The sequence below is a fragment of the Bactrocera tryoni genome, unplaced genomic scaffold (assembly GCF_016617805.1).
Source record: "Bactrocera tryoni isolate S06 unplaced genomic scaffold, CSIRO_BtryS06_freeze2 scaffold_25, whole genome shotgun sequence".
Lineage (NCBI taxonomy): Eukaryota > Metazoa > Arthropoda > Insecta > Diptera > Tephritidae > Bactrocera > Bactrocera tryoni.
The window spans coordinates 2,148,100-2,175,922 of record NW_024395977.1 but is presented as its reverse complement, the minus strand read 5'-3'; the positions used below and the strand labels follow the sequence as shown (position 1 = coordinate 2,175,922).

The following is a 27,823-nucleotide window of genomic DNA, read 5'->3' as shown; positions in this document are numbered from 1 at the left end:
CTACTAAAGTGATTACAACTTTCTTAATCCATTTCTTTGTTTTTCTATTTTCGGTGACGGTATCGGGTCCTCAAACTGTACAAATTTTATTGGCGGCTTGAGATGCATTTTTGCCTTTATCGGAGTAGTACTGTAAAATATGCCGTATTTTCTCTTTATTTTGCTCCATGTTTGCGACGCTATAACTCACGAACGACTTGAAAGAAACGACAATCAATCAAACACGTTTTAGTGAAATGAGCTTTCCAAAAAGGTATAGCATGACCCGATGCGACGAATGAAACTAGAACTATGCGCTTTCAGCGCCAACTAGCGAAAATACCGCAAGACTTTTTTTGACAAAATATTATAATCTTATTTTCTATTGAATGCAAACAAACATGCTTGTGTGGTTTACCCGATAATGTCTGGGTTTTCCTTACAGTCAAACATAAGGACCAAAACATGTTTGTACGCATTTGCATTATTTTCTTTTGTTCTTTATCTCTACTTTTTTTTTTTGTTCTAGTAATGTTTACTTGTTTTTCTTTAATCTTTTATTTTGACTAATTTACAATAGTTTGTTGTGTGGTGTCTGGTTGGGGTGATAGTGTACACATAACTCGCACGGGTGCCACAGTACATGCAGACTCGGACCATGAAAGCGCTGTTAGCACAAACGCGGAAAGAGAAGAAAAACTTCTTTGCTCTCCTGTTCAGGCCGAGAGTTCCCCCTCTGGTAACAAGAGAGGGCCCCGGAAGACGTCAAGCAAGCAGAGCTTGAAGGCAAAAGCGAGATACAAGGCAACGGTCGGAATATGTAACCGCAACGAAGGCAAGTCCAGCCTGAAGGAAGAAGACGTGAAACTGCTGGATTGGGCTAGAGAGGAAGTGAAGAAGGGCTGGACACACTTCGCCACATGTAATGGGTATAATGCCTCTGACCCGGCGTGTGCTAGTAATTGAAGAGCACATCGCTGGAAAGAAGCAGCGCTTATCGAAAAGTGAACTTAAATCGCCCTCCAGAAAAAGGAAGTGCAAAGACCTAGACGGGAAGCTAGACTGTCGCGCTAATTGACAGCAGTAACCCGCTGTGACAAATGTCACAGGAGGGAAGGTAAAGCGTGGCGAAATCCATCAACGAAGATGGAGGCCAGAGCAACATCCTCAAGATCAATAAGGTGGCCGAGGATCTTCTGTGTGACGTTCGGGAAGATGTCGTGGAACGTGTGTTTCTTCGCTTTAAGAGGCGCCACCCCACAGACGGCAACAAAAATACGCTGGAGACGGTTGAAGTAGAAAAGGATTTCGGAATAGAAGAGATCATGGCTACTTCACTTGTCCAGCAGGAGGTGGAGGCAAAACCCAGTCATAAGCCTGATGGTCCTAAACCAAGAGCTGAGGGTACTCCAAGTGAGCCTCTATATGAGTAAAATCGCATCTACCGAGCTTCTTCTCTCTCTAGAGAATAGTGCGGCTACGAAGTGACTTTAGTCCAGGAACCGTGGATTGCATCGGGGGTGGCAAGGATGAATCTCTACTCTTTTCGTCCTGCTACACGACACATAATTGAGAGGCGCTAAAGGCAGAGCTGCAAAGGTTGGTGGCTATATCCAGCAGAAGGAAGCAGGCGTTGGTGGTGGGCGAAGTGAGTCTCTACTTAATTATATTTTAAAAAGTAGTCTAGTGGTAGCTAATCGAGGTGAGGAGCCTATCTACGTAAGACCTACTTCCAGAAGCGTTCTAGGAATAACTCTATACAAAAGTAGAGGTGCACTGGTAGAAAACTGGAGAGTCCTAAGCACACCGTCGTTCTCTGACCATAGGTACATCTCTTTCTCCATTAGATCGGAAGTAATAATATGAAACGAGGTTAGAAGAAATCGCAGGAATATAAACTAGCATCTCTACAGGCAGATACTATTAAGCAAGAGATTTAGACCTTACAATTCACACGAAGAGCTTGAAAAGGGCGAGACTATATTAACGAACGCCCTAAGTACAGCCTCTCTGGTGGAACAATGAGCTTGGGTCTTGCAGACAAAATAAGGAATTGCTTCAACTGAGTCAAGCTAGCAGAAAACGGGAACAAATATAAAGACCTATATGAAAATTCTCTTTCAGTCAGTAGTTGCCCCGCCGATTTTGCCGCGCAGTTTTCAGTGAAGAAGTCTAGAGGAAGCAGGTTTAGTGCCGGTTTAAGAGCCGTTCTTTGCAGTGGATTTGAAAAGACCCAGGAGGTGGCAAAACTTAAGAAAATATAATACAAAAGCCCCGCCTCGTCCGGTCTAATTCGCAAGAGTAGCGAAGAGTAGACGAACAACTACCAGGACTCATTGGAAGACCTAGTCAGTGTGAACTTTTCAGGCTGTAAGGACGCGGCAAGTCCTAGCTGCGAAGGTAGTAGTGCAGTAAACGTGCCCGAACACATCTTTAAGGAAAATAAAATATAATTGGCAATCCGCTCATTCAAATCTCCCAGAATGGACGGAAATATGTCAGCAATGCTGCAGAATGCACTATGTATATCCGTGACATGGCTAAAGGCGAATTTTAGAGGATGATTGAAGTCCAGCTATGTGCCACACTCATGGAGAGAGGCTAGGGTAGTTTTCATACCGATGGCAGGTAGGAACAACCTAACCCACTGAAAAGAGTTAAGACGTATAGGTTTAACTTCCCTCCTGCTAAAAACGCTAGAGAAAATCTTGGACGCCCTCATTACGGCCGCGCCTCTTAGAAGCTTGTCCAAGGCGTAGCACGCATATATGAAGGGCACATCACTAGAGATTACATTCCATACACTGATATTTAATATCAAAAGGCTTTTAAATATAAGCGTATTGATTTATGTACCACCTTCTTTATTTTATATGCCACCTTTTCCGCACTCACCATATATGTATGTATTAAATTTGAATATAAAAAAAGACCCGTTTACACTTTAATTGTTGATTTAACTTTCTAATTTTTTTTTTCTCACAACAAGGGTATAAAAAATATTTCAATTCTGAACAAGATGTTCGCAAAAAAAAGGAAAAACTTTCGCCTCACAAAAAGGTACAAAATATTTTAATTTAAAGGTAAACGCTCGCCAAAGGAATCGTGTGGATCGGACCGATGTCGTGGCGCCAAAGTGATTTTTCCCATCATGTTGTCTGTCCTTTTGCTACTTAGGTTCGGCGAAAGTTATAGGTGTTGGTATGTGCTGTTCTCTTGAGTGAAGAGTGTGTGATGTCATTGTGTGGGTGTTAGAGCGTGGTGTATAATGTGAGTAAAAAATGATTATGTGGTGAGTGTGGCGTACCAATGTTGCATATACAGATGTGTGGGATGTTGTTGACGGGCAGAAGTGGGAAGGAAAATATTTAGCCTAGTAACCGCTGGAGTTGTTGCAGCGTAGCTACCACGTTGCTGAGACCGGTTGGACGGCGGATTTGTGACCTAGTACGGTGCCGCCATGTTGCGTTGTGGTGAACGCGAGTAGTCCTGAGGGGTTATTGGCCTTCGCGGTTGCGTGGGGCAGAGTGTCGCGCGATCTCGGGGCTGGTGACGTGGTGTAGCATAGTATGGTGCGGAAGCATACACATTTGGCACTTATAGCCGGACGTACACTCCTGTGTCGTGTGGGTAGGTGACAGGCAACTCAGGCAATGGCCAAGTGCTCGGGCAACCTGCTGGCGTTGCTGAGGTGGTATCCCTTTAAATATGGCGCAGTGTAGCAACCCCAGGGTGTGTAACAAAGACAGCCGAACGGATGGTTGGCATTGGTGCTGTTGCCGCATCGATATCCATATTTATCTGTAGAAAAGGTTATTGTAATTATATATTTGTGAACTAATGGCATAAGTGCCATCTGTTTAGTAAGGAGGGCGTCTCCACGCCTGGCTCAGGAGTGGCCAGAATGGGCGCTCCTTTAAGAAAATGGCCTGGAGTGAAGGCAGTAAAGTCTGAGGGATCTTGCGAGAGGCCGTGAATTGAAAACGGCTGCAATTCTAGTTAACAATGTCGTGAATTCTTCAAAATTGAATTTATAGTTACCAGCTAGCTTCTTGAAATGAGTTTCTTGGGGGGATGAACTGGCAACTGATACTTTGCGGAGTGTATTTTTGGACAATGTGATGTGAGATTTATTTTATGAAATCTACAAACTGTTTTTCTGTTCGATAAATGTTTTGCCATTATCGCCACGTCGTCTTACGAAACGAGCAAATGCCGCGAGAGAAGCCTCCGTCGTCAGATTAGTACATAGCTCAAGGTGTACTGCTCTTGTCGTGAAACAAACAAAGACAGCCACATAGTTTTTCATTAGGGTGGGAGATCTTAGCATGGACGCCTTTATCTAAATAGGCCCACCAAAATCGACATCTTAGGTGGTGAATGGCAGAGCGAAGCTTATGCATAGTGCAAATCTTACACATGAAAATGCACTTATTTATTTTGGGGTTTAAGTCTGGGTATATAAAACTCTTGGCGGACCAACTGTTGCATGAGGCGATGTTCGGCGTGGAGCAGTAGCATGTTCATATATGGGATGAAAAAGGTGGCAAATGGACACCTTTCTGGTATTATTATAAGGAGGCGTTCATTATATGTTCGGCTTGAATTAGCAAGCAAGCAGCCCCTTCGTGTTTAGAAATGGATTTAATACTAAGAGTGAGCTCAATCGGCTTCTGTTCTCTTAATAATAATATGTCACGGCTGAAGTAGCGCCTTTGGGTTGATGCGATAAGAGCGACCTTTGCCTTTTGCAAGTCTTGGTACGTCAAAGTATCGCACTGGGGATAGGTTGCTCTTTTGGCTTTATGCTTGAGTCGCTCTATGAATCTAAGCATATAAGCGACTACTCTGAGTGCTCTTGGGAACGATGAGAATCGTTCAGGGATGTCACTATCATCCAAGTTGTATGATAAATGTCTATTTTTCGACTCTCTGGGGCAATTATGTTGCGCATGGGCGATTGTGGCTAAGAACCGTGAGATTCTGTTGACTATTGGGAACCATTCCACCAGGGGATGGAAGTGGCGAGATGTAGAAGTCTGCATCCTCTTGTACCTAGATCAGCGGATTTGTCAGCACTGGCTACGTGCCGCCAAGTGGCTGTACCTACTAGGTCAAGTATTTGAGACGTTCTGTTAGAAATATATGTTTTCCACGCATGGGGTGGTTTTTTCCAACCAGGCTTTCGGGATCGCACCATAGATATAGCTTGTATTTTGCCATGTTCAAGTGGGTCTGCATCATGGAAACTAGCTTTGCTAATAGCAGAGTGCCAGATTTCAAGTGGTGGTAGACTTATCGTTTTTAGAGGTCAGACTTTTACTTTTGCCGCCAGTAGGTGGCTTGTGGTTGCAATATCGCTTTGTTTGCGCACATAAGCAGTGGCACAATATGCCTTTTCAGAGGCGTCGCAGAAACCGTGTAGTTCCACTTTGTATTCGGGGGAATAGTTTACCCGCCGTGGAATTTGTATACACGAAATGTCTTCTAGGTTATTAGCACACTGGAACCACTTTTCTAAGCGAAGAGGCTTCACTTGTTCATCCCAGTCGGTTCCGTCTAGCCATAATTCTTGGATCAGAATTTTCGCTGGTATCAAAATTGACGAAAGCCATCCTGCGGCGTCGAAAAGTTTCGCGGATATGGATGAAATGCGGATATTTACTCTGTAGTATATGAAAACTGGTCAGATATCGCATTCCATTGGATGCATAGTGTTTTTGTTGTACTTTCCTTTTCGAATATAAGGAAATTAGTATTCAACAAATGGTCTTTAGGAATATTTTTTAAAATATTTGGGTGATTGGCTGTAATCTTTTTTAAAGGAAACCCTGCGGTATTGAGGGCATTTATTACCTGTGATAGGTATCGTATGCTTGTGGAAGACTGTGGCTTCCAGACAGGATATCGTCTTCATATGTACATCTGTGTTTTTAACACTTGTGTTGCCAGAGTAAATTCTGACCTTGTGTCTTCTGCCAGTTCGTGGAGTGTACGAATGGCTTAGCATGGAGCACAGTTTACGCCAAAGGTTACTGTTTTTAATTTAAAGTCGCTTTGACTATTGGCAGATTTTCGGAAAATAATTCGCTGAAATTCTTTATCGTTTTTATGTACGACTATTTGTCGATACATTTTTTCGGCATCCCCATTGAATACGTATTTGTATATTGAGGAGCATTAAATCTGGTTGGAGTGTAGGTCCTGTAAATAGAATATCATTTAAGGAGTTCCCCAAGCTAGTGGTTCTTGAGGCATTGAAGACAACTCTAACCTTTGTTGTTTTTTGTCAGGCTTTACTACTGCATGATGTGGCAGGTAGAATGAATAATATTGCCTTTTATGATTTTCTCACATGGGCTTACTTCCACCATGTGATCTTAATGGAGGTATTCTTCTAAGACACCATCATAATCTTATTTGAGCTCACCTTTTCTAAGTAGGTTTTTGTCCATACTTAGAAACTGCTGTATTGCAAGAGTGCGAGTGTGACCTAAGGCGAGTGTGTTGTTTTAGTGGTAGTCGTACGACATACCGACCATTATCTGATCGAGTAGTTGTGGCTTTATAAAAGTCTTCACAATACTGATCTTCTGGTGTTGTAATCGAAATGGGGGGAGGTCTTCTAACTCCCAAAATTTCCTTAATTGTGAATTAAGGTATTCGTTGGATGTTTCTTCAACTTCAGTTGTCATGGCAGAAACTGTTTCAGTAACTAGTCCACTTAGTATCCAACCGAAGATAGTGTTTTGAGCCAGAAGGGTGTTTGAGATTTTTTCAACACCTTCTAGTATAATTTGCGGTATAAGGTCGCTGCCTAATAGAAGATCTATTTGAGCTTGGGTGTTGCAGTTGGGATCTGCTAGAGTCAAGTGTGAAACCTTATCCAAATGCTTGCTATTTATTTGATAGCTTGGAAGCATGTTTGTTAGTTGCGGTCAGACAATAGCATCTGCTTGAATGCGCTTATCTGCTTGGGAGGAAATTAGGGTAATGGGGCATATTTTATTAAAGTTTTGTACTACTCTTCCGCCCATTCCCGTAATTTCAAATGTTGCTTGCTTTGTTGGACTTTTTATTTTATTTTGTGGCTTAGACGCTATAAATGATAGCTGTGATCATTGGTCTATTAAGGCTCTAAGTTTAAACAGTTCTCCTCTGTGTTCGATGGAGACAACTGTTGTTGGTAGTAATACCTTACTTTGATTCTCGCTGTGTAGCGTTTGAGTTTTTAATGCCTTTGAGCAGCGAAATTGATTTTGTGTTTCGGTGGCTTTTCTTGAGAATGCGCTACTTTGAGGTGTGTTGGGAGACATGTTGTAATGTAACATGGAATAATGTCTTTTATGACAATATACGCAGTTGAATTTGCTTTCGCAATTAGTAAGGTTGTGTGCGTGGGACAAGCAGTTTGTACAGATTCTTTTTGACCTGACAAAGCTGTTCCTTTCGATTACATTTAATTTTTTAAACTTCTCACAAGTTTTAAGTTTATGCCCTCATATGCATAGTTCGCATGACATACATATGTATGTTTGTTCTGTTCAGATGTGAACGATTGTGCTTTGAAAAACCTTCTATTTAAATTGTTGTTGTTATTGATTCGGTGTCTATTGAAGCTTCTGTTTAGGATGTTCTGAACGTTTTTAGTTCTGACTGTTTTTGTTTATCTACCCTTTCTGCAATTTCATATTGGGTAGTTAAGAAATCTTTCATTTGCTGCCACGTTGGGCAGTCTCTTCTTGATGAGAGCGATTGCTCCCATAAAAGTAATGATTTTTCTGGTAATGCTGCGGTGCATATGTGCATATTTGCAAGTTCATGAGTATCGTTACTTGCTTGTCGACCAATATTCTTTTTTTTCATATCTTGCTTTCAGAGCTTACCAAGCCAAATTAAAATTGTCGTCATTTAATGCGAAGTGTTTTTCTATTATGCCTGATTGACCTTTTGTTTTGTATCGGAGATGATACAATTTTTGCGCTTGCGATAATTTTTCATGGCTTATGTACACGGCAGTAAGCATGTCTCGGAAGGACGGCCATTGTTCATAACCTCCATGAAATATTTCTGTATCGCATGCTGGCACTTTGAGGTGAATGCCAGAACTTGCTTCTTGGGCTTGTATTTGTGGCAGCTCTACTCTCGAATGGGGAGTAGGTGCGATTGATTTAATAAGTTTTAGTTGATCTGCGACCATAATTTTTGTGTCTTCAACTGGTCTAAGTCGTTTTCAAATTCGTCGTATCTACAATTGCGTCATATGCTGCTTGGAGACGTGTCCAAAAATTTTCAATTGTTTGGCTTTTTATTTCTAACGCCGATTCAGAATTGTCTTGAATCGGCGAAGAAGCAAATCGAGTGCAGTATTTTATTAGACAGTCACTCTCAGAAATGTATTATAGTATGATATGTCTTTCCCCCTCTTTTTTTTTGTCGCACCTTGCTTAGAGCGTGTAGCTTCTGCAGGTACATGGACTCTTATCGTCAGAAATCATTTTGGGAATTTTCAAGAATTGAGATGTTTTAGATTCTTTTAAATCTATATTCATTTAGAGAATATAAATTTGTAGAATATTTTATATATATTTTCTTTCAGTGTATACTGAGAACTTTATCAACCGAAAACTCTTTTAGGTAAATAAAAGTTTTTATTTTCGATAAAATTAATAAAATTCGCGTTTATAGTTCTTCTTACTTGCCGTTGTATTTACTTGCGATGGCGTTATGTTTATTCTTATTATAATTATTATTATTATTATAAAAATATTATTATAATAATTTTTTTTTAAATGTATTGCGAGTATTTTTTATCTTCCGGATTTATTGGTTTGCCATATGTGACGGCATGGGTCAATACCTTTTGTAGATAAGTTTGTATGTGCGTTTTTATGTGCATGTATTTATGCTTTGGTGTTATGTGCACTTCTCTTGTTCTTTTTCACAAAGAGAGAGGGATTTTATTAAAATTTGTTTGCCTATTAGGACTTTGAATACATGTCAATAATATATATGGTTTAAGTATATAAACCTGTATTTCTTTAGAAGAAAAAATTTTTGTAATTGCCGCACAGTTATTTTTTGCGAAATATTGCAATAACTTTCCTTTAAATTTATAGTTTTTACTCTTATTTTTAATCGTTTAATTATATCCTATATGTGTGGGATTTATGTATGTATAGACGTTTGTACATATAAGTGCAGGCCGCATGTATGCCATATGTATGTATGTATGCCTACAATTTTATTATTTTGGCAATACGAATAAACAGAATAAGACTGTAATGTGCAGGTATTTAAGCCAGAGAACGTATATTATAGAGAAGGTCCAACAACGGACAAGCGTGTGAACTGTCAAAAGCTAACAAAATGCGATGAGTGCATTTCACCACAGCTAGCTAAGAAGGAGAAATCTTAACAGTGGCGCGTGAACAGAGCTGAGCATTTAATGAAAATGATGCTCAGAAATATGCATAGCTATTACAGACGTATGTGAGCCTTTTCTTATATTTTTATACACATGCCATCATGTTAATTGATGTGATTATCATTTTGCGTATTTCTATGAATATATGCATAATTTACATATATCATTCTAATTAAATTATGCTATTTTCAAAACAATATTTGTAGTTAATGTGCAATTAAGAGTTATTTATTAAAATATTTCTTATGTTTGAGAATATATGTATGTATGTATTATAATTTCAATGTATATGAATATGTTTGTAAATATAATATACATATGTATGTATATGTATATGAGATACTATCATAATATCATAAAAACTTAATATATAAACATATTACAATAATATGTCATTTAATTTTCATACGCATCTACATATCAGCGCATAATTACATATGCACATATGTATGTAAGTTATGAATTTACTTGTCAAAAGTAAGAAAAAAAATTTATTTTTCCGGTCTCATGAACTTTATTGTTCAACCGCTCGCTTAACTCTAAACTTAACAAATTTTATAATTCTTAACATAACTTAATGTGCCTGCAGTTCTGCTGACATCGATTCCCACATTCCGCTGGATTTCCAGGGAATCACGCCACACTGCGCTAGACGCATCGTCAGCACTTTTCGCGAGTAGAACGGATGCGCGTGTTTAAATGTTACTGTTGCTAACTTGTATGTAAGTACAATTCAAATTCAAATCGTAATATCATTTATCAGCAAAAAGTGTGCGCGCACTACTCTATATGTACTATGTACATGCATATGTGCACGACATTGCCGAACAAATAATGTATACCAACCAACATACAAATTTGAGTACACATGTAAATATGTGCGCATGACATTCCCACACAAATAATGCATACACAACATACATACTTATACATACGTTCACATGTAGATGTCACCCGCAAAAGCTACGAATATTGTTCTACAAAAACAACAATGGTTTCAAATAGCATGAGCAGCGTCACAAGTCAATATGGTGGCCAAGTCGATGCCCAAATTTGTAGAAAAACACACAACAACAATATTTTCATTCATGAACGTAAGCGCACTTTCAACAGGCAACTTGCTTCATTCATAAAAACAAATACCATTACATCTCCCCGAGCATGCCTTTGCCAACAAGCGTCTTTTCGCAACGATGGCAAAAGATAAAAATCGTAAATTGAACAATTTCTGATATTTGTATGATAAGGAAAAAGCGACAACCCCGCAAATATAAGTATAGAATAAAATTGACAACATAGTTTATTTGTCGATTTTCAAGTCAAGAAATGTGCCAAAGAAAATATTCAATATTCCTCTGATTTATGCGTACGGTGAATCCCGGTTAAGTAGTACTCCGCTTATATGAAAATCATCCCTCTTAACTGCCTATATCTTGCTGCATCTCACGGTTTGTTTTTTAAAATACATAGAAATTATTGTTTTAAGTACCACTCGATTAAGTATCCGCACTCGCTTATGTGCCATATTAAATTTTTTTTGAACAAACCACAAAAAGCTGTATCTTTGATTGTGGCACATAACCGGGATTGACTGTATTTGTCAAGGAATGTACAAAATATTGTTACGCGGCTTGCAAAAATCTGAGTCGACATGTATGCAAGAAACATACATATTTACGCTGGTTTGTTCGAGAAGCTGCTACAGCGGTAAGGGAAGCAGTGCCAATTGGCGATCGTTCGTTTGTGTTTTCGGCACAGCTCGGATTTTCTACCAACAACACAATGTTGTGAAGCTTTGTCGTCGCGTCATTCTTTCGACACATTGATTCTTTGACATGAAAGCAACAAATATGAGCTTCGCCATTGGTTGTTCGCGTCAACGAAAATTTCGCATGAAGCATTGAATGTACATATTTACATACATTTGTTGCATGTAGACAAATTTACAAACATTATGCGTATGGTTCTTTTATATTTGTCTACATGCAAACATAATGATATATGCACAAATGTGCGACCGCTTGGTCTTTTAACATGATATCGGAAAGTTGAATGACCAAAGCAAATATTTATTTAAGTATATAAATATACATATGTATGTATGTCGTACCAAACCTATATGAAATGCATATTTAGGTAGTAATACGAATCTTATTGAATTAAGTATATATTTGCAAAGATTTTATGGAATTCATCATAAAATAGCTCAATCTTAAAATATATACATACATACTTCTGTGCTTTCATAACAAATATATGTACATACATATGTATACCGATGTATAAATTATATGCAGCATCGTTTGCGCATAGTAAAAAAGGGAATCTGTAAGCGTACATTCCTTAACATTGGAATTATGATTATTTTTCTCATTTAACACTGAAATTGCTCAATTCTGCTATTTTCGTGTCCCCTGATGCTAAGTGGTGAAATGGGCTAATAGTTTTCTGTGGTGAAATGCACTCATCCAAAACAGTAAATATCCCAAAATTGAAATATCCCTAAAAGCTCGACATCGTGAACCTTCTCTATAATATACATACGTTCTCTGGTATGTTTATACTCTCTCTCTCTCTCTTTGATGTTTGCTTTAGAGTTTTTGAATTTTTATTGCGCCTATTGCTTACTTTGAGCAATCCAGCTTACTGCTTTAGGAAGCAGAAGGAGTATTGCCGGAAAATTACAAGTACTATAAATACTTGAATACTGCGATAATATCATATTTTTAGTGAGTGGTTGCATAAACGAAAGTAAGTATACGAGTACGTAGGCGGTATAATATCAATTTTTTTTTTGTGTTTTAATATCGGTTTTTTAATTTATACCGTATAAAGAAGTATTTGATATCCGTTTAAATAAAAATGTTGCTTAAACGGTTTTGTATGCAACTGTAGTTACTAGCATACATACATACATATATACATAAAAATTTAAACCAAAAAATGGAAACGATACAACTCCCTTTGATTTCCCCAAGGGATTTTTGGCTTATACCGATCAGAAGTGAGTGTGAGTGTGTTGTCCAGTTCCTTATCTTCGTTGGATGCCAGCTGGTTATTCCACTTTCTATTTTCCTCTATTCCTATTCGCGACCGTATAATTTGCTTTAAGTGTGTTTATTTTTATTTAGTTTTATATATTCTCTAATTTGTTCTTTTATGTAATAAGCACTTTGTACTGCTGCTGACACTTCTTTTTTTTTTTGTTTTTTGTATGCATGTATATTGATTGATATTGGTACCACCTTTCGTATTTTATATGCCACTTTTTCCCGCACTCACCATATATGTATTAAATTTGAATATAAAAAAAGACCCGTTTACACTTTAATTGTTGATTTAACTTTCTAATTTATTTTCTCACAACAAGGGTATAAAAAATGTTTCAATTCTGAACAAGGTGTTCGCCTCACAAAAAGGTACAAAATATTTTAATTTAAAGGTAAACGCTCGCCAAAGGAATCGTGTGGATCGACCGATGTCGTAGCGCCAAAGTGATTTTTCCATCATGTTGTCTGTCCTTTTGCTACTTAGGTTCGGCGAAAGTTATAGGTGTTGGTGTGTGCTGTTCTCTTGAGTGATGAGTGTGTGATGTCATTGTGTGGGTGTTAGAGCGTGGTGTATAATGTGAGTAACAAATGATTATGTGGGGAATGTGGCGTATCAGTGTTGCATATAAAGGTGTGTGGGATGTTGTTGACGGGCAGAAGTGGGAAGGCTGATACTAATTTAGCCAATAAAGAATACGCTCTTGGAGTATTCCTGGATATTTCTGGAGCGTTCAACAGATAGAGACATTCTCTACGGAATCTATTTTGAGCAGTTGTTAATCCTGCTATACAACGCTAGATCAGAAGCCTTTTGACCTCTAGGCGGATAAAAGCAGAATGGAACGACGCTAAAATGACCAAGAAAGTCTGCAGAGGTACTCCCCAAGGTGGCGCGCTATCTTCGCTTCTATGAACACTAGTGGTGAATAAACTGCTAAGAAACCTGGAAGGTAAGGCCCCGAAGATAAGGGCTTATGCGGACGACATCGCCAAGGGTTCAAAGGCACGCTGCACTGCGCATAATGGTGGCTTTGAGAATAACTCCAAAAGCAACTCTTTAACTGGCACTAAACGTGCCACCTGTACACATATTCCTCTTTACTTGCTTAGACAGCGCGCCAGTCGTTTCTTCTTTTCGCTACGTGGCGCCAATTGGATATTCCAAGAGAAGCTAGGTCCTTCTTCACCTGGTCCTTCCAACTGAGTGGAGGTCTTCTTCTTTCTCTGCTTACCCCAGCGGGTACTGCGATGAATACTTTCAGAGTTGGAATGTTTTCGTCCATCCGGACAACATGACCTAGCCGGCGTTCGTTCCATCGAATGCGATATTCGCCGTGGCCAATGCGCAAAGGACCACAAATCTTTCGCAGAACCTTTCTCTCAAAACTCGTAACGTCCACTCATCGGTTGTTGTCGTCCACCAAGCCTCTGCATCATGTAGCAGGACGGGAATAATGAGTGACTTATAGCGTTTGATTTTTGTTCGTCGAGAGAAGACTTTACTTTTCAATTGCCTACTCCGTCCAAAGTAGCACCTGTTGACAAGAGTTACCCTGCGTTGGATTTCCAGGCTGACATTGTTGGTGGTGTTTACGCTGGTTCCAAGATGGACGAAACTATCTACAACTTTAAAGTTATGACTGTCAACAGTGACGTGAAAGCCAAGTCGCGAATGCGACGACTGTTTGTTTGATGACAGGAGATAGTTGGTCTTGCCCTTGTTCACTACCAGACCCATTTGCTTTGCTTCCTTGTCCAGTCTGGAGAAAGCAGACCTACGGCGCGGGTGTTGAGGCCGATGATATCAATATCATCGGCATACGCCAGCACCTGTACACTCTTATAAAAGATTGTACCTGCTTGATTAAGTTATGCAGCTCGAATTATTTTCTCCAGCAGCAGATTGAAGAAGTCGTACGAAAGGGAGTGGCCTTGTCTGACACCTCGTTTGGTATCGAACGGCTCGGAGAGGTCCTTCCCGATCGTGACGGCGCTTGCAGTGTTGCTTAACGTCAGTTTACACAGCCGTATTAGTTTTGCGGGGATACAAAATTCAGACATCGTGGCATTAATACAGCTCCTTTTCGCGATGTCAAAAGCAGCTTTGAAATCGACGAAGAGGTGATGTGTGTCGATTCTCCTTTAACGTGTCTTTTCCAAAATTTGGTGCATGGTGAATATCTGGTCGGTTGTTGATTTGCCAGGTCTAAAGCCACACTGATAAGGTCCAATCAGTTTGTTGACGGTGGGTTTTAATCTTTCACACAATACGCTCGATAGAACCTTATATGCGATGTTGAGGAGGCTAATCCCACGGTAGTTGGCGCAGATTGTGGGGTCTCCTTTTTTGTGGATTGGGCAGAGCACACTTAAATTCCAATCGTTGGGGATATTTTACAAAGAAGCTGATGCATGCTCCTTATCAGTTCTTCGCCGCCGTGTTTGATTCCTTCGGCCGGCAATCCATCTGCCCCCGCCGCTTTGTTGTTCTACCGACGGGTAATTGCTGATAGAACTTTTCATGGTCGGGCAACGGAACGTCTGCTCGATCGTCATCGATTGGGAAATCGGGTTCGCCTTCTTCTGGCGTTGTGCGTTCACTGCCATTCAGCAGTCTGGAAAAGTGTTTCCTCCTTAATTTAAGTATGCTCTGGGCATCGGTCACTAGATCACCTTTGGGTGTTCTACAAGAGTATGCTCCGGTCTTGAAACCTTCTGTAAGCCGCATTTTTTCGTAGAATTTTCGAGCATTACCCCTGTCGGCCAGCTTATTAAGCTCACGCATTTCGGCCTCATTCTTCTTCTGTCTACAAATGCTTCTCGCTTCCTTCTTCAACTCTCGGTATCTATCCCATCACTCACGTGTTGTCGTCGATCGTTACGTTGCGAGGTAGGCAGTCTGTTTTCTCTCCGCTGCGACACGGCACTCCTCGTCGTAGCAGCTGTTCTTTTGCATTTTATGAAAACCAATGGTTTCGGTTGCAGCTGTACATACGGAGTTTGAAATGCCGTCCCACAGTTCCTTTATACCGAGTTGTTGACGATTGCTCTCAGAGAGCAGGAGTGCAAGCCGAGTAGAAAATCGTTCGGCTGTCTGTTGTAATTGCAGATTCTCGACGTCGAACCTTCCTTGTGTTTGTTGACGTGCGTTTTTTTATGCACAGAGGCGGGTGCGAATCTTGGCTGCAACCTTCTCTGCCCACTCTGGTGTTAAAGTCGCCAAGCACGATTTTTATATCGTGGCGGGGGCAGCTCTCATAGGTGTAGTAAATGTCACAAGGACCTACTCGTCTCAGTCCTTGTCCCGTCCATCGCATTTCTTGGACGGCGGTGATGTCAGCCTTCACTCTAACGAGGACCTCAACCAGCTGGGCAGTGGCTCCTTCCCAATCAAGGGACTGGACATTCCAGGTGCATGCCCTCAATTCGTAGTTATTTTTCATTTGTGGTATTTTGTTTTACGTGGCGGATCCCAAACCCAGCGACCAACCCTATTTAGGGGATGTTTCGCCTTCTCACTTTAGCTCGCCTTCAAGCGGATGTTCTTAGGATACCCAAAGGATACTTGGTCGAAGACCGGAAGTCGTGAGCTGCTTAAGCCATATGTAAAATAATCGCTTCTAGCCACTCACAAGTGAAAGGCTATCAAAGCACTTTCCTCACTTGCGTGAACTTCTACACATGACTCCCATCCTCCACCAATAGACAACTTCGCTGAAAACTGCGTAGCAAAATCGGCGGGCTGACTGCTGGCTGCAGGAGAATTTACATATAGAACCTTCGGGCATAGCTCAGTGGGTAATGGTGATTGTGCAAACACCGATTACATGACCCCACTTTTCAACTGGGGAAAAGGTATATTTCAGGCTGAGGTCTTTGCTATTGCGAAAGCAGTGGAGCTTTCCTCCAATGCACTTGCAGTTAATTTCAAAATCAACATGTACGTTGACAGCCAAGCAGCAATCAAGGCAGTAACCTCGTATCGCAGAAGTGACTTGGAAAGCAGGGTATTAGTGGAATGTGTTGGAGGAAATAAGCAGGGCAATGAAATGATGAACGAGATTGCCAAGAATGGTGTAAGGCTAACATTCGAAAACATGAACAATATTGGAAAACCCATGCATTGTCTATACGACGACTTCGACCGCAACATGGTAATGAAAATCAAACCCCGATGTAACGAGCTACCAGGGTGCAAAACTGCAAAAGTCATGTGCAATATGGTAGACCGAAAGTACACAGCATTTTTATTGGCACTCAATAGAAGAGGCTGTAAGACTGTAGGAATACCAACTTTTCACAGTCTGGTGACAAGACACGCCCGCAAGATGGGGCTGACAGATCGAGAAGACTACAGGAAATGCCTGCAGCAGGGCACCAAGGAAACAATGTAGCATCTCTTGTTCACTTGTCCCGCATTGGCAACACTACGCTGTAATGATCTGAAGTCTCTACCGTATGATACACTGGAAGAGGCAGTGAGGCCGTAGAATCTGTTAAAATTCGCGTCCTAAACGATGATTACTTCTCTTAGACTTAACAAGTGAACTATATCTGGTATATCAAAGGACCAAACTGTTATATGCGTGTCGTATTGACCTACCAGTTTAACCTAACCTTTCATATTAAAAATAAGTTCAAATATAGTAGATACATGTAATTATACTCTTGCAATATGTTGCTACAGAGTATAATAGTTTTATTCAGTGGTTTGTGTCACTTAAAATTAATAGAGATAGATATAAGATTATACATATGTATATAAATGATCACTATGTCTGTCTGTCTATCCGTCAGTCTGTGACTCTGTGAGTGGTGCAAGTCGAAAATGCAGTGTTCGTTAGAGCATAGGTGCGCTATTAAATGCTGTGTGAAACTCGATAAATCGCTGATGAATGAGCAAATACAAAGTGAAAACGATGCTTATTATCTTTTTTGACATGTTCCTCCTGGACAAATCGTCAATGCCAAATTTAACGTGGAAGTCCTCAAGACACTCAAACGAAGGGTCAATCGGGTCCGACAAGACATCGTAGCGCTGCAGAAGGAGCCTATTTAGAAAGTTTTTAAAGAATTGTAATGATTGGTTCAATAATTTTTTTTAAATCTACTCCTATTACTTTCCGCACAAACCCTTTATAGATCGTGGTTTCCTAATAACACTGTATCTTTGTACTTAAAATGGTTCAAATCGGTTGAAAATTTGTCCTAGCCCCATATAACGAATATCAAGATTTTCAATCATTCCGTTGACTTTCTCTTCTTTTTAATTGGCATCGCTTACGCGATTATAGCCGAGTTAAAACAGCGCGCCAGTCGTTTTTTTCTTTTCATTTGCGTTGACTTCACTCCTATAAAATTTCTTTTCGTCAATGAAAATCACAGATTCGAATTCTTCCCCAAATTTATAATTTTCATCAAATGCAATTCGTATATTTTTATGACGTTGCTTTTGGCGTGGTTTCGACACTAGAACTTCATATATGAAACATATGTAAATATTTTCTATATACATTATATATGTATATTTGACGCACACGTTGTTTAGTCATATTTAGACCGTTTTGTTTTAGGCTGAGCCCACATAGTCCAGTCATTATAGTAAGTTCACCTCGCAATTCGATATACCCATTTATATGTAAATGAAATTAAGCTTAAATGATTGAACTAACACCGGATTAGTCAAAAACGTCTTTAACTAATAAAACACAAAATCATCTTGTGCTCTAACCCACACCAAGCGAAGCACAATGCGTTATTTTGTCTTTTTGTCTCGCTTGGTGTGCCTTGAAATAAAACGAAAAAAGAAGAAAACGAATCAGTTCTTGCAAAGATGTCGTCGGATTCGGACGATGCTAATCCTATTTTCAATAATTCAGTTTTGTGAACGAAGTGAAAGAAATAAAAGATAATGGTGGGTGCATCCGTACAACCAGAAGCGCGATTCAGAAAATGTTATTACAAATTTGATTTCTGAACTGAGAATGCATACGAGACAATTTCGAAATTTCACAAGGATGCAGGTGTCAACATTCGAATATTTGCTCACTTTAATAACACATTTAATTTTTAAGCAAAATACGAACTACCGCAAAAGCATAACTCCTGCGGAAAGATTAATTATAACATTACGGTAAGTAAATACAAATAGCTTTTTAAACTTAAAATCAATGTATTTTTAATTCAAAATCCCTTCTTTGGTAAAATTTTACAATGATCAATATGAAAATATAAATTATTAATTACACAAATAATTATTTGCAATCATATACTATATTAGATAATCCCATGACCGATGATGACGTTGAAGTACTTAAATATTCATTTTCCTTTTCTTCTTGTAACTGATTCATTTTATTTATCATATGCATTCTGAATAGTATTTGCCTTTTGCTGGAGAGTTTTTCATAATCAGACAGCAAACTTTTAAAAAATAATTCATTTCCATTTTATTTTGGTTTCTGCTTCGTTTTGGAGTTTAGGAACTCAATCATTATCATCTCAGATATAGATATCTTACTCTTTTTCGCAGGTATTGGACTGCTTTTGTCAGTACTTACAGCATCGGTAAAATCATTTTGCGACATGTCGGTAGTTTGTTGTTCGACATCAGGGCTATTTACAGGTAAATTACTGCTCATTTCACGATACTGATGAACAAATTCTTTTAAAAAATACATTGCATCAGCCAAGTACCACTTCCGCTTCGGCTTACCACTCGATCCAGATGGTTTTTTTTTCTTCCCTCAAATACCTCGAGTATGAGTTCCGTAAATTTGTCCATTTATTTTTGCATGTTGCTACTGCAAGATATAAAATTAGGAATTTTTAAATTGTGATCGGTATACAAAAATTTCAATTAATTAAAATATAATTTCAGGTACTTGGCAACTGGGGAATAATTTAAGTCGCTTTCGTATTTTTTTTCGATGTGAGGCTTCTACAATTGAAGACATTGTAATGGAAACCTGCAAAGCTGTCTGGGAAATATTGTCACCGATATAGCGGATGCGTTTGAAAAAATGTGGAACTTTCCTAATTGTGCAGGAGCTATAGATGGAAAACACATAAGAATAAAGTGCCCTCCAAAAGCAGGATCAGATTATTTTAATTATAAAAAATTTCATTCAATACATTTACAAGCTGTAGTTGATGCATATGGGCAGTTCATTTGTGTTGATGTTGGCGACTTTGGACGAAATTGCGATAGTGGTGTTTTCAAACACTCTAATTTTGAAAAAAAAAACTTATTCAAAAACAATTGAATTTATCACATAACTAAAAGCTACATATGTCCAGAAAGCTGTGAATGCATACCTTTTGTTTTTGTCGCCGATGAAGGCTATCCACTTCTTACGAATGTTCTAAAACCTTTTGCACGAAGGAACTTGACAAATGAGCGAAGAATGTACAATTACCGTTTATCAAGAGCAAGACGAGTAGTGGAATGCGCATTTGGTATGCTTGCAAACAAGTTTCGAATTTTTCATACAGAAATTCTGTTGTCGCCTAATAAAGTAGAAACTATTATATTAGCTGCGCTTTACATAATATGATTCGGGAACGAGAACATTTGCTTCATGAAATATATAATGAACTCGATGCTATGGAGTATTTAGTCCAAGAGGCTACAAATGAAAATATTGAAAACACAAGGCCATCAAATGGTGCGCGTTACATACGTGACCAGTTCCTATCATATTTTAACTCTACCACTGGATCAGTTTCTTGGCAAAATAAATACGCTATCTAATTTGGCTTAGTTTTGTACTGCATATCTACAATTGATTTTCACTATATTTTTTAAATACTTATCAACATTACGTATGTATGTATGTATCTACAAATGGTATAAATAAAATAAACTAAACTCACCGTCACTATTCATTTCTGTAGCTATTTCGTCCCATAGTTTTTCTGTTATTAACTTATTTGTGTGATCTTTATTTTTATAATTATATATCGGGCTCCTCTCGACCAAAAACGCCATTTTCTCCGCGTCAATGTTCATTTTAACACAAGCACAAAGAAAATGCGTAATTTTGACTATGAAAGCCAACGGTTCCGCTATAAGCAACGAAACGTGTTTTTCTGTCCTGTCTTGTTCCATTCCATTCGGTTCCATTCGGTGTGGGTTGCGCCAGAGAACTTAAAGTAATCTGTGTGAAGGTTCGATTGCGCGGCTAACAGAGCTGATAGAATCACATTAAGGAATTCGCCGTTCTCGCCATATTTAGCAGAATTGTGCATGTGCAGTGGCAGAAATATATGTAAAACGACTAAGAATAAATAAAGAGAATTGCTTTGTAGAAAAATATACAAACTCACACAGAAAACGTAAAAAGCATTCTCTGAGTGACATATGCATGCTTATATTGTATTATATGAACCATTGTCACATAAGTATGCGTGAGTATTTTGTGTTATAAGAACCATTGTTTTCCGAAAATGGTAAAAAATTTTATGTTATAAAATTAAATAAAAATAATTTTCAATAAATTATTATTTCAAAAATTATATTAATTTCGACTATTATAAAATGAACTTAGATGTGTTCATATAAACACTTCCATTCGTTCCTTTCATTTCTTCAAAAAAATTAATGACCTTCATGAAATATGCATATTCGCATTATTTCGTTATCATTTCCATATTTGTACCAATAGAATTTCTATGGCATACACATATGTACATACAGTGCACTCGCGGTAACGTGAACACCGTCTAACGTGAACACCGGCTAACGTGAACACGCTTTTTTTTACATTGACTACTCTGTAACGTGAACAAACATACTTAGAAAGCTCAGTAACGTGAACAAAATTTTTGTTCACTACACTTTTTATTAACATACGGACAACACTGAATACATTAAATTTTATTTTTTAAGATCGGGGAATCCCCTAATATTGAAAGATTTGCGCAAATTTTTACCATATGACAACGACTTACTTCAGTTGAAGGTTTTTTCTTTCGCGGAGTGATCAATCAATCGGAATGAGTTCTAAAAAATCGAAGTGTTTGCAATTAAAAGAAAAAGCAGACATTTTAGACAGTCTGAAAAAAGGAACAAGTGTGACTAACTTAGCAAAAAAATATAATGTCGCTAAGTCAACAATATGCAGTATTAAAAAGAAAAAAGAAGCCATTTTAAAATGCGTGAATAATACATACCAAGGACCGGGAAAAAGAAAAACTTTAAAATCGTCAGAGCTTCCAGCTATGGAAAAAAGTCTATACCTTTGGTTCATTCGGATGCGCGGAAGGAATTGTCCTGTAAGCGGATTAATGCTAAAAGAAAAGGCTAAGGAATTGCATTCCCTACTTAAAGAAAACTCGACCGGATTCAATGCTAGTGACGGATGGCTCCAGAGATTTAAGAAAAGATACGGAGTTAGATTGCTTAAAATATCTGGAGAAAAACTCTCATCGCAGCCTCAATTGGTTGATCCATTTAAACTGAAACTAAAACAAAAAATTGAGGAAATGGAGTTATGTAATGACCAATTGTATAATGCTGACGAATCTGGTTTATTCTGGAAGATTTTGCCAGATAAGACCTATGTATCATCGCATGAAAAACCTGCTCCAGGAACAAAGACGGAGAAGCAGCGTATAACATTTCTCTGTTGCGCAAATGCATCGGGTGCACATAAACTTAAACTTTTAGTAATTGGTAAGGTAAAAAATCCACGCAGCTTTAAACACTTTAGTTGCCCTACGGATTATAAGAACTCGAAATCAGCCTGGATGACGTCTGCCATTTTTAAACATTGGTTCCATCAATCTTTTGTGCCACAGGTAAACAATTTTTCGCTTAATTAATAATTATTATAAATTCTTGCTTTTGGCCAGGTAAGATTGTTTCTAAAGCGGAAGAACTTACCAATAAAGGCACTTTTACTTATTGACAACGCTCCCTCTCATCCAAGTGAAGCAGAATTAAAAACTGAAGGTGGAAATATAATTGACATGTTTATGCCGCCAAATGTCACCCCTCTTATCCAACCTATGGATCAAAATGCGATTAAAATAACGAAGTTATCTTACAGAAACAGTTTGTTGGCTTCAATAGCAGCAAAAAATTTAGATTTGCTTGAATCAATGAAAAATGTAACGTTGAAAGATGCTGTTACTCTTTTATCTGTCGCATGGGATCGGGTCAGCACAGAAACTCTTGCCATTTGTTGGAAAAACATTTTAAGTTTAATGGGAAACGAGGAGGACCCTGAATATAACATTCCATTAAATATCCTGAAAGACAAATGGAGTGCAGAAATAAACTCTTTAATACGAATGTCAGTTGATCTTCTTCAGGACTTGAGTCCTCAGGTAGAAGTTTTACGACTCACTTTGATATCATTATTACTTTTTTTCTATTTTAGGTTGAGTTTACATTGCCAATGATTCGAGAGTGGAACGATGACCCTTGTGTTGATGATGCCACCGAAATCCATAAAATCACCGAAATCCATGAAATTGAAGAAAGTGACGATGATGATTGTATTGCCGAAGACCCCATAAAGAAAATTGCCGCAAGTGAGGCAGTTGAAATCTTTAACAAGGCATTGCAATGGGCTGGAGATGCAATGGTTGATCAAAGCGACATGAGTGTACTTAGACGCTTAAGGAAGAAAGCAGTATTTCAGCTATTAGAAAGGAAAAACCAGCAGAAAAAGATAACGCTATAAGCAACGAAACGTGTTTTTCTGTCCTGTCTTGTTCCATTCCATTCGGTTCCATTCGGTGTGGGTTGCGCCAGAGAACTTAAAGTAATCTGTGTGAAGGTTCGATTGCGCGGCTAACAGAGCTGATAGAATCACATTAAGGAATTCGCCGTTCTCGCTGCTATTTAGCAGAATTGTGCATGTGCAGTGGCAGAAATATATGTAAAACGACTAAGAATAAATAAAGAGAATTGCTTTGTAGAAAAATTTACAAACTCACACAGAAAACGTAAAAAGCATTCTCTGAGTGACATATGCATGCTTATATTGTATTATATGAACCATTGTCACATAAGTATGCGTGAGTATTTTGTGTTATAAGAACCATTGTTTTCCGAAAAATGGTAAAAATTTTATGTTATAAAATTAAATAAAAAATAATTTTCAATAAATTATTATTTCAAAAATTATATTAATTTCGACTATTATAAAATGAACTTAGATGTGTTCATATAAACAGTGCACTCGCCTTTCATTTCTTCAAAAAAATTAATGACCTTCATGAAATATGGTAACGTGAACACCGTCTAACGTGAACACCGGCAAACGTGAACACGCTTTTTTTACATTGACTACTCTGTAACGTGAACAAACTTACTTAGAAAGCTCAGTAACGTGAACAAAATTTTTGTTCACTACACTTTTTATTAACATACGGACAACACTGAATACATTAAATTTTATTTTTTAAGTTCGGGGAATCCCTAATATTGAAAAATTTGCGCAAATTTTACCATATGACAACGACTTACTTCAGTTGAAGGTTTTTTCTTTCGCGGAGTGATCAATCAATCGGAATGAGTTCTAAAAATCGAAGTGTTTGCAATTAAAAGAAAAAGCAGACATTTTAGACAGTCTGAAAAAAGGAACAAGTGTGACTAACTTAGCAAAAAATATAATGTCGCTAAGTCAACAATATGCAGTATTAAAAAGAAAAAAGAAGCCATTTTAAAATGCGTGAATAATACATACCAAGGACCGGGAAAAAGAAAAACTTTAAAATCGTCAGAGCTTCCAGCTATGGAAAAAAGTCTATACCTTTGGTTCATCCGGATGCGCGAAAGGAATTGTCCTGTAAGTGGATTAATGCTAAAAGAAAAGGCTAAGGAATTGCATTCCCTACTTAAAGAAAACTCGACCGGATTCAATGCTAGTGACGGATGGCTCCAGAGATTTAAGAAAAGATACGGAGTTAGATTGCTTAAAGTATCTGGAGAAAAATTCTCATCGCAGCCTCAATTGGTTGATCCATTTAAACTGAAACTAAAACAAAAAATTGAGGAAATGGAGTTATGTAATGACCAATTGTATAATGCTGACGAATCTGGTTTATTCTGGAAGATTTTTCCAGATAAGACCTATGTATCATCGCATGAAAAACCTGCTCCAGGAACAAAGACGGAGAAGCAGCGTATAACATTTCTCTGTTGCGCAAATGCATCGGGTGCACATAAACTTAAACTTTTAGTAATTGGTAAGGTAAAAAAATCCACGCAGCTTTAAACACTTTGGTTGCCCTACGGATTATAAGAACTCGAAATCAGCCTGGATGACGTCTGCCATTTTAAACATTGGTTCCATCAATCTTTTGTGCCACAGGTAAACAATTTTTCGCTTAATTAATAATTATTATAAATTCTTGCTTTTGGCCAGGTAAGATTGTTTCTAAAGCGGAAGAACTTACCAATAAAGGCACTATTACTTATTGACAACGCTCCCTCTCATCCAAGTGAAGCAGAATTAAAAACTGAAGGTGGAAATATAATTGACATGTTTATGCCGCCAAATGTCACCCCTCTTATCCAACCTATGGATCAAAATGCGATTAAAATAACGAAGTTATATTACAGAAACAGTTTGTTGGCTTCAATAGCAGCAAAAAATTAGATTTGCTTGAATCAATGAAAAATGTAACGTTGAAAGATGCTGTTACTCTTTTATCTGTCGCATGGGATCGGGTCAGCACAGAAACTCTTGCCATTTGTTGGAAAAACATTTTTAAGTTTAATGGGAAACAGGGGAGGACCCTGAATATAACATTCCATTAAATATCCTGAAAGACAAATGGAGTGCAGAAATAAACTCTTTAATACGAATGTCAGTTGATCTTCTTCAGGACTTGAGTCCTCAGGTAGAAGTTTTACGACTCACTTTGATATCATTATTACTTTTTTTCTATTTTAGGTTGAGTTTACATTGCCAATGATTCGAGAGTGGAACGATGACTCTTGTGTTGATGATGCCACCGAAATCCATAAAATCACCGAAATCCATGAAATTGAAGAAAGTGACGATGATGATTGTATTGCCGAAGACCCCATAAAGAAAATTGCCGCAAGTGAGGCAGTTGAAATCTTTAACAAGGCATTGCAATGGGCTGGAGATGCAATGGTTGATCAAAGCGACATGAGTGTACTTAGACGCTTAAGGGAGAAAGCAGTATTTCAGCTATTAGAAAGGAAAAAGCAGCAGAAAAAGATAACGGATTTTTTTAATGAATAAATCTAATGTGAAATTTTATTCGCAATTTAATATGTATGTTCATACCCATGAACATACTAATGGCAATAATAAAATACTTTTACATTTAAATGTGTAAAAATCCTGAATTTAGCAATTTTATTTTGCGTCTTCAAATTCGACAATCGCTAACGTGAACATTTTCACTAACGTCAACTCCCTTGGTTTTAATTAGTTCACGTTACCGCGAGTGCACTGTATATTATTTCTTTGGCACATTTGTCTGTATGTTTACGATAGCGAATGCGAGCCACATACATATGTACATACATTCATAATAGCAATTGTCGCAGGCATCTTTCGCATCTCCGTTGTCACGGTCAACCAATGACCGAAACTGGCGTTTTGTCAAAGAGTCAAGTGCTGAACACATTGAGCGCGAATACACACGTTCTTATGGACACAGTTATATAGTTGTGAAGCTGCCTCAATAAATGTGTCCCTAAGAACGTGTGTATTCTAATATTTGACTAATGCCTCTTGCAGTCTGTCGCGCTCATTGTGTTCAGCACTTGTGTGATGATAGAAAATCCAAGCTGTGCCGAAAAAAATAAACGAATGCCAATTGTCACCGCTTCCCTTGTCGCTATATGTATGTATGTATACGTATGTATAATCCAGAGAACTTAAAAGTATAGAGAAGGTGCAGGTTCGACTGCGAACATTTGATAGATTCACATTAGGGAATTCGCCGCATTTGTTAACATTGTAGGTCGGAATTCGCCTCGCAATTTTAACATTTTTTACAATTCTCTCACATATTCTAACCGAGAATATGAAGAGACAGAAATATGTATACGTATTTACGGCATATGATGACATGGCATACATATATGCCGAAGCAGAGAATAGGAAGAGACAGAAATACACTCTCAACGAAGAATTTTGTTTTGCTTTTCGTTTATATTTTATTTCATTTTGAATAGCGAAAAATGTGTACAAAACACACCTCTCACACAGAGAACATAAACAAATTTTTTATGTTCTTGTCTCACATGCCCAAGAATATGAAGAGACATAAATATATGTACGCATGCTCCTTATGATGCTCCCAACAACCGCATTGTGATATTTTCATGCTTAAATTTTTCTTTCAACTTGGGAATCGCAATCTATGCAAATATGTATGCTTTTGCGTTTTGCTGTCGTCAATTCAATATTGACATGTAAACATAATTATGATATGAGTATATTTTGTATGAATGCATGCATAGTAATATTCATAGTCAATTTGGACTTGCATATTTTATAATTTTCTTTGATTTTTACGTAATATACTATTCTAATCAATATTTTTGTATTATATTATATTTCCTACTAATAGAAATTAAATTTATCACAACAATATATACATAAGTATGTATGTATGCATGTATGTACATCTTCTGTTATATTAATCTTATATCTCTGCACATGCTCATATCAAAATCTTATTATGTATACGCATGTGTGCATTCAGAAATTCAAATCATGATTTTATCACTTATCAATATAATGTATTACATGCCAATGCGCGCGCATGTTCTGCATGTTCATGCATTCATATATATTTATATGTACATATATTTGCATTCACTTCCGAACAACTAATGCATAGGCATACAAACATACATATGCGTACATATGTGAATATGTCACCAACAAAATATTTAAGCATTGTTCTACAAAAACAACAATTGCCTAAATAGCATAAGCACCACAAGTCAATATGGCAGCCAAATTGGCGAAGCTCAAATGTAGTAAATTTTACAACAAAAACGATTTCATTCATAAACGCAGGCGCAAATTCCACAAGCGACCTCGCTTCATTCATAAAAACAGATGCCGTAACATCTCCCCGAGCATGCCTTTGCCAACGAGCGTCTTTACGCGACGATGGCAAAAGCTAAAAATCATAAATTGAAAAACTTTCTGATGCTTCTTCACAGAAAGAAGTGACAAAAGTGGCAACATAGCCGTTGTCGATTTACAATATTTGTCCAAAATATTTTTCCGTGACTCGCAAAAATCTGCGTCGATATGGGTTCACGCTCTTACATACGTATACATCATACATATTTACGCTGGTTTGTAGGCGGAGCTGTAAAGCGGCAAGGGAAGCGGTGACAATTGGCGGCCAT

General features: G+C 38.1%; 1 protein-coding gene and 1 pseudogene across 1 annotated transcript; both read left to right on the top strand.

Moving 5' to 3' along the window:
* The first annotated feature begins 21,250 nt into the window (after positions 1–21,250).
* Positions 21,251–23,368, top strand: LOC120780939 (jerky protein homolog-like). The gene is made up of 3 exons (XM_040113169.1): positions 21,251–22,257; positions 22,312–22,788; positions 22,842–23,368. Exons 1-3 carry the CDS (start codon positions 21,454–21,456, stop codon positions 23,145–23,147), a joined length of 1,587 nt encoding a protein of 528 aa, XP_039969103.1. The 5' UTR covers positions 21,251–21,453; the 3' UTR covers positions 23,148–23,368.
* Positions 23,369–24,751: 1,383 nt separating this feature from the next.
* Positions 24,752–25,663, top strand: LOC120780942 (annotated as a pseudogene).
* The last annotated feature ends 2,160 nt before the right edge of the window (positions 25,664–27,823 follow it).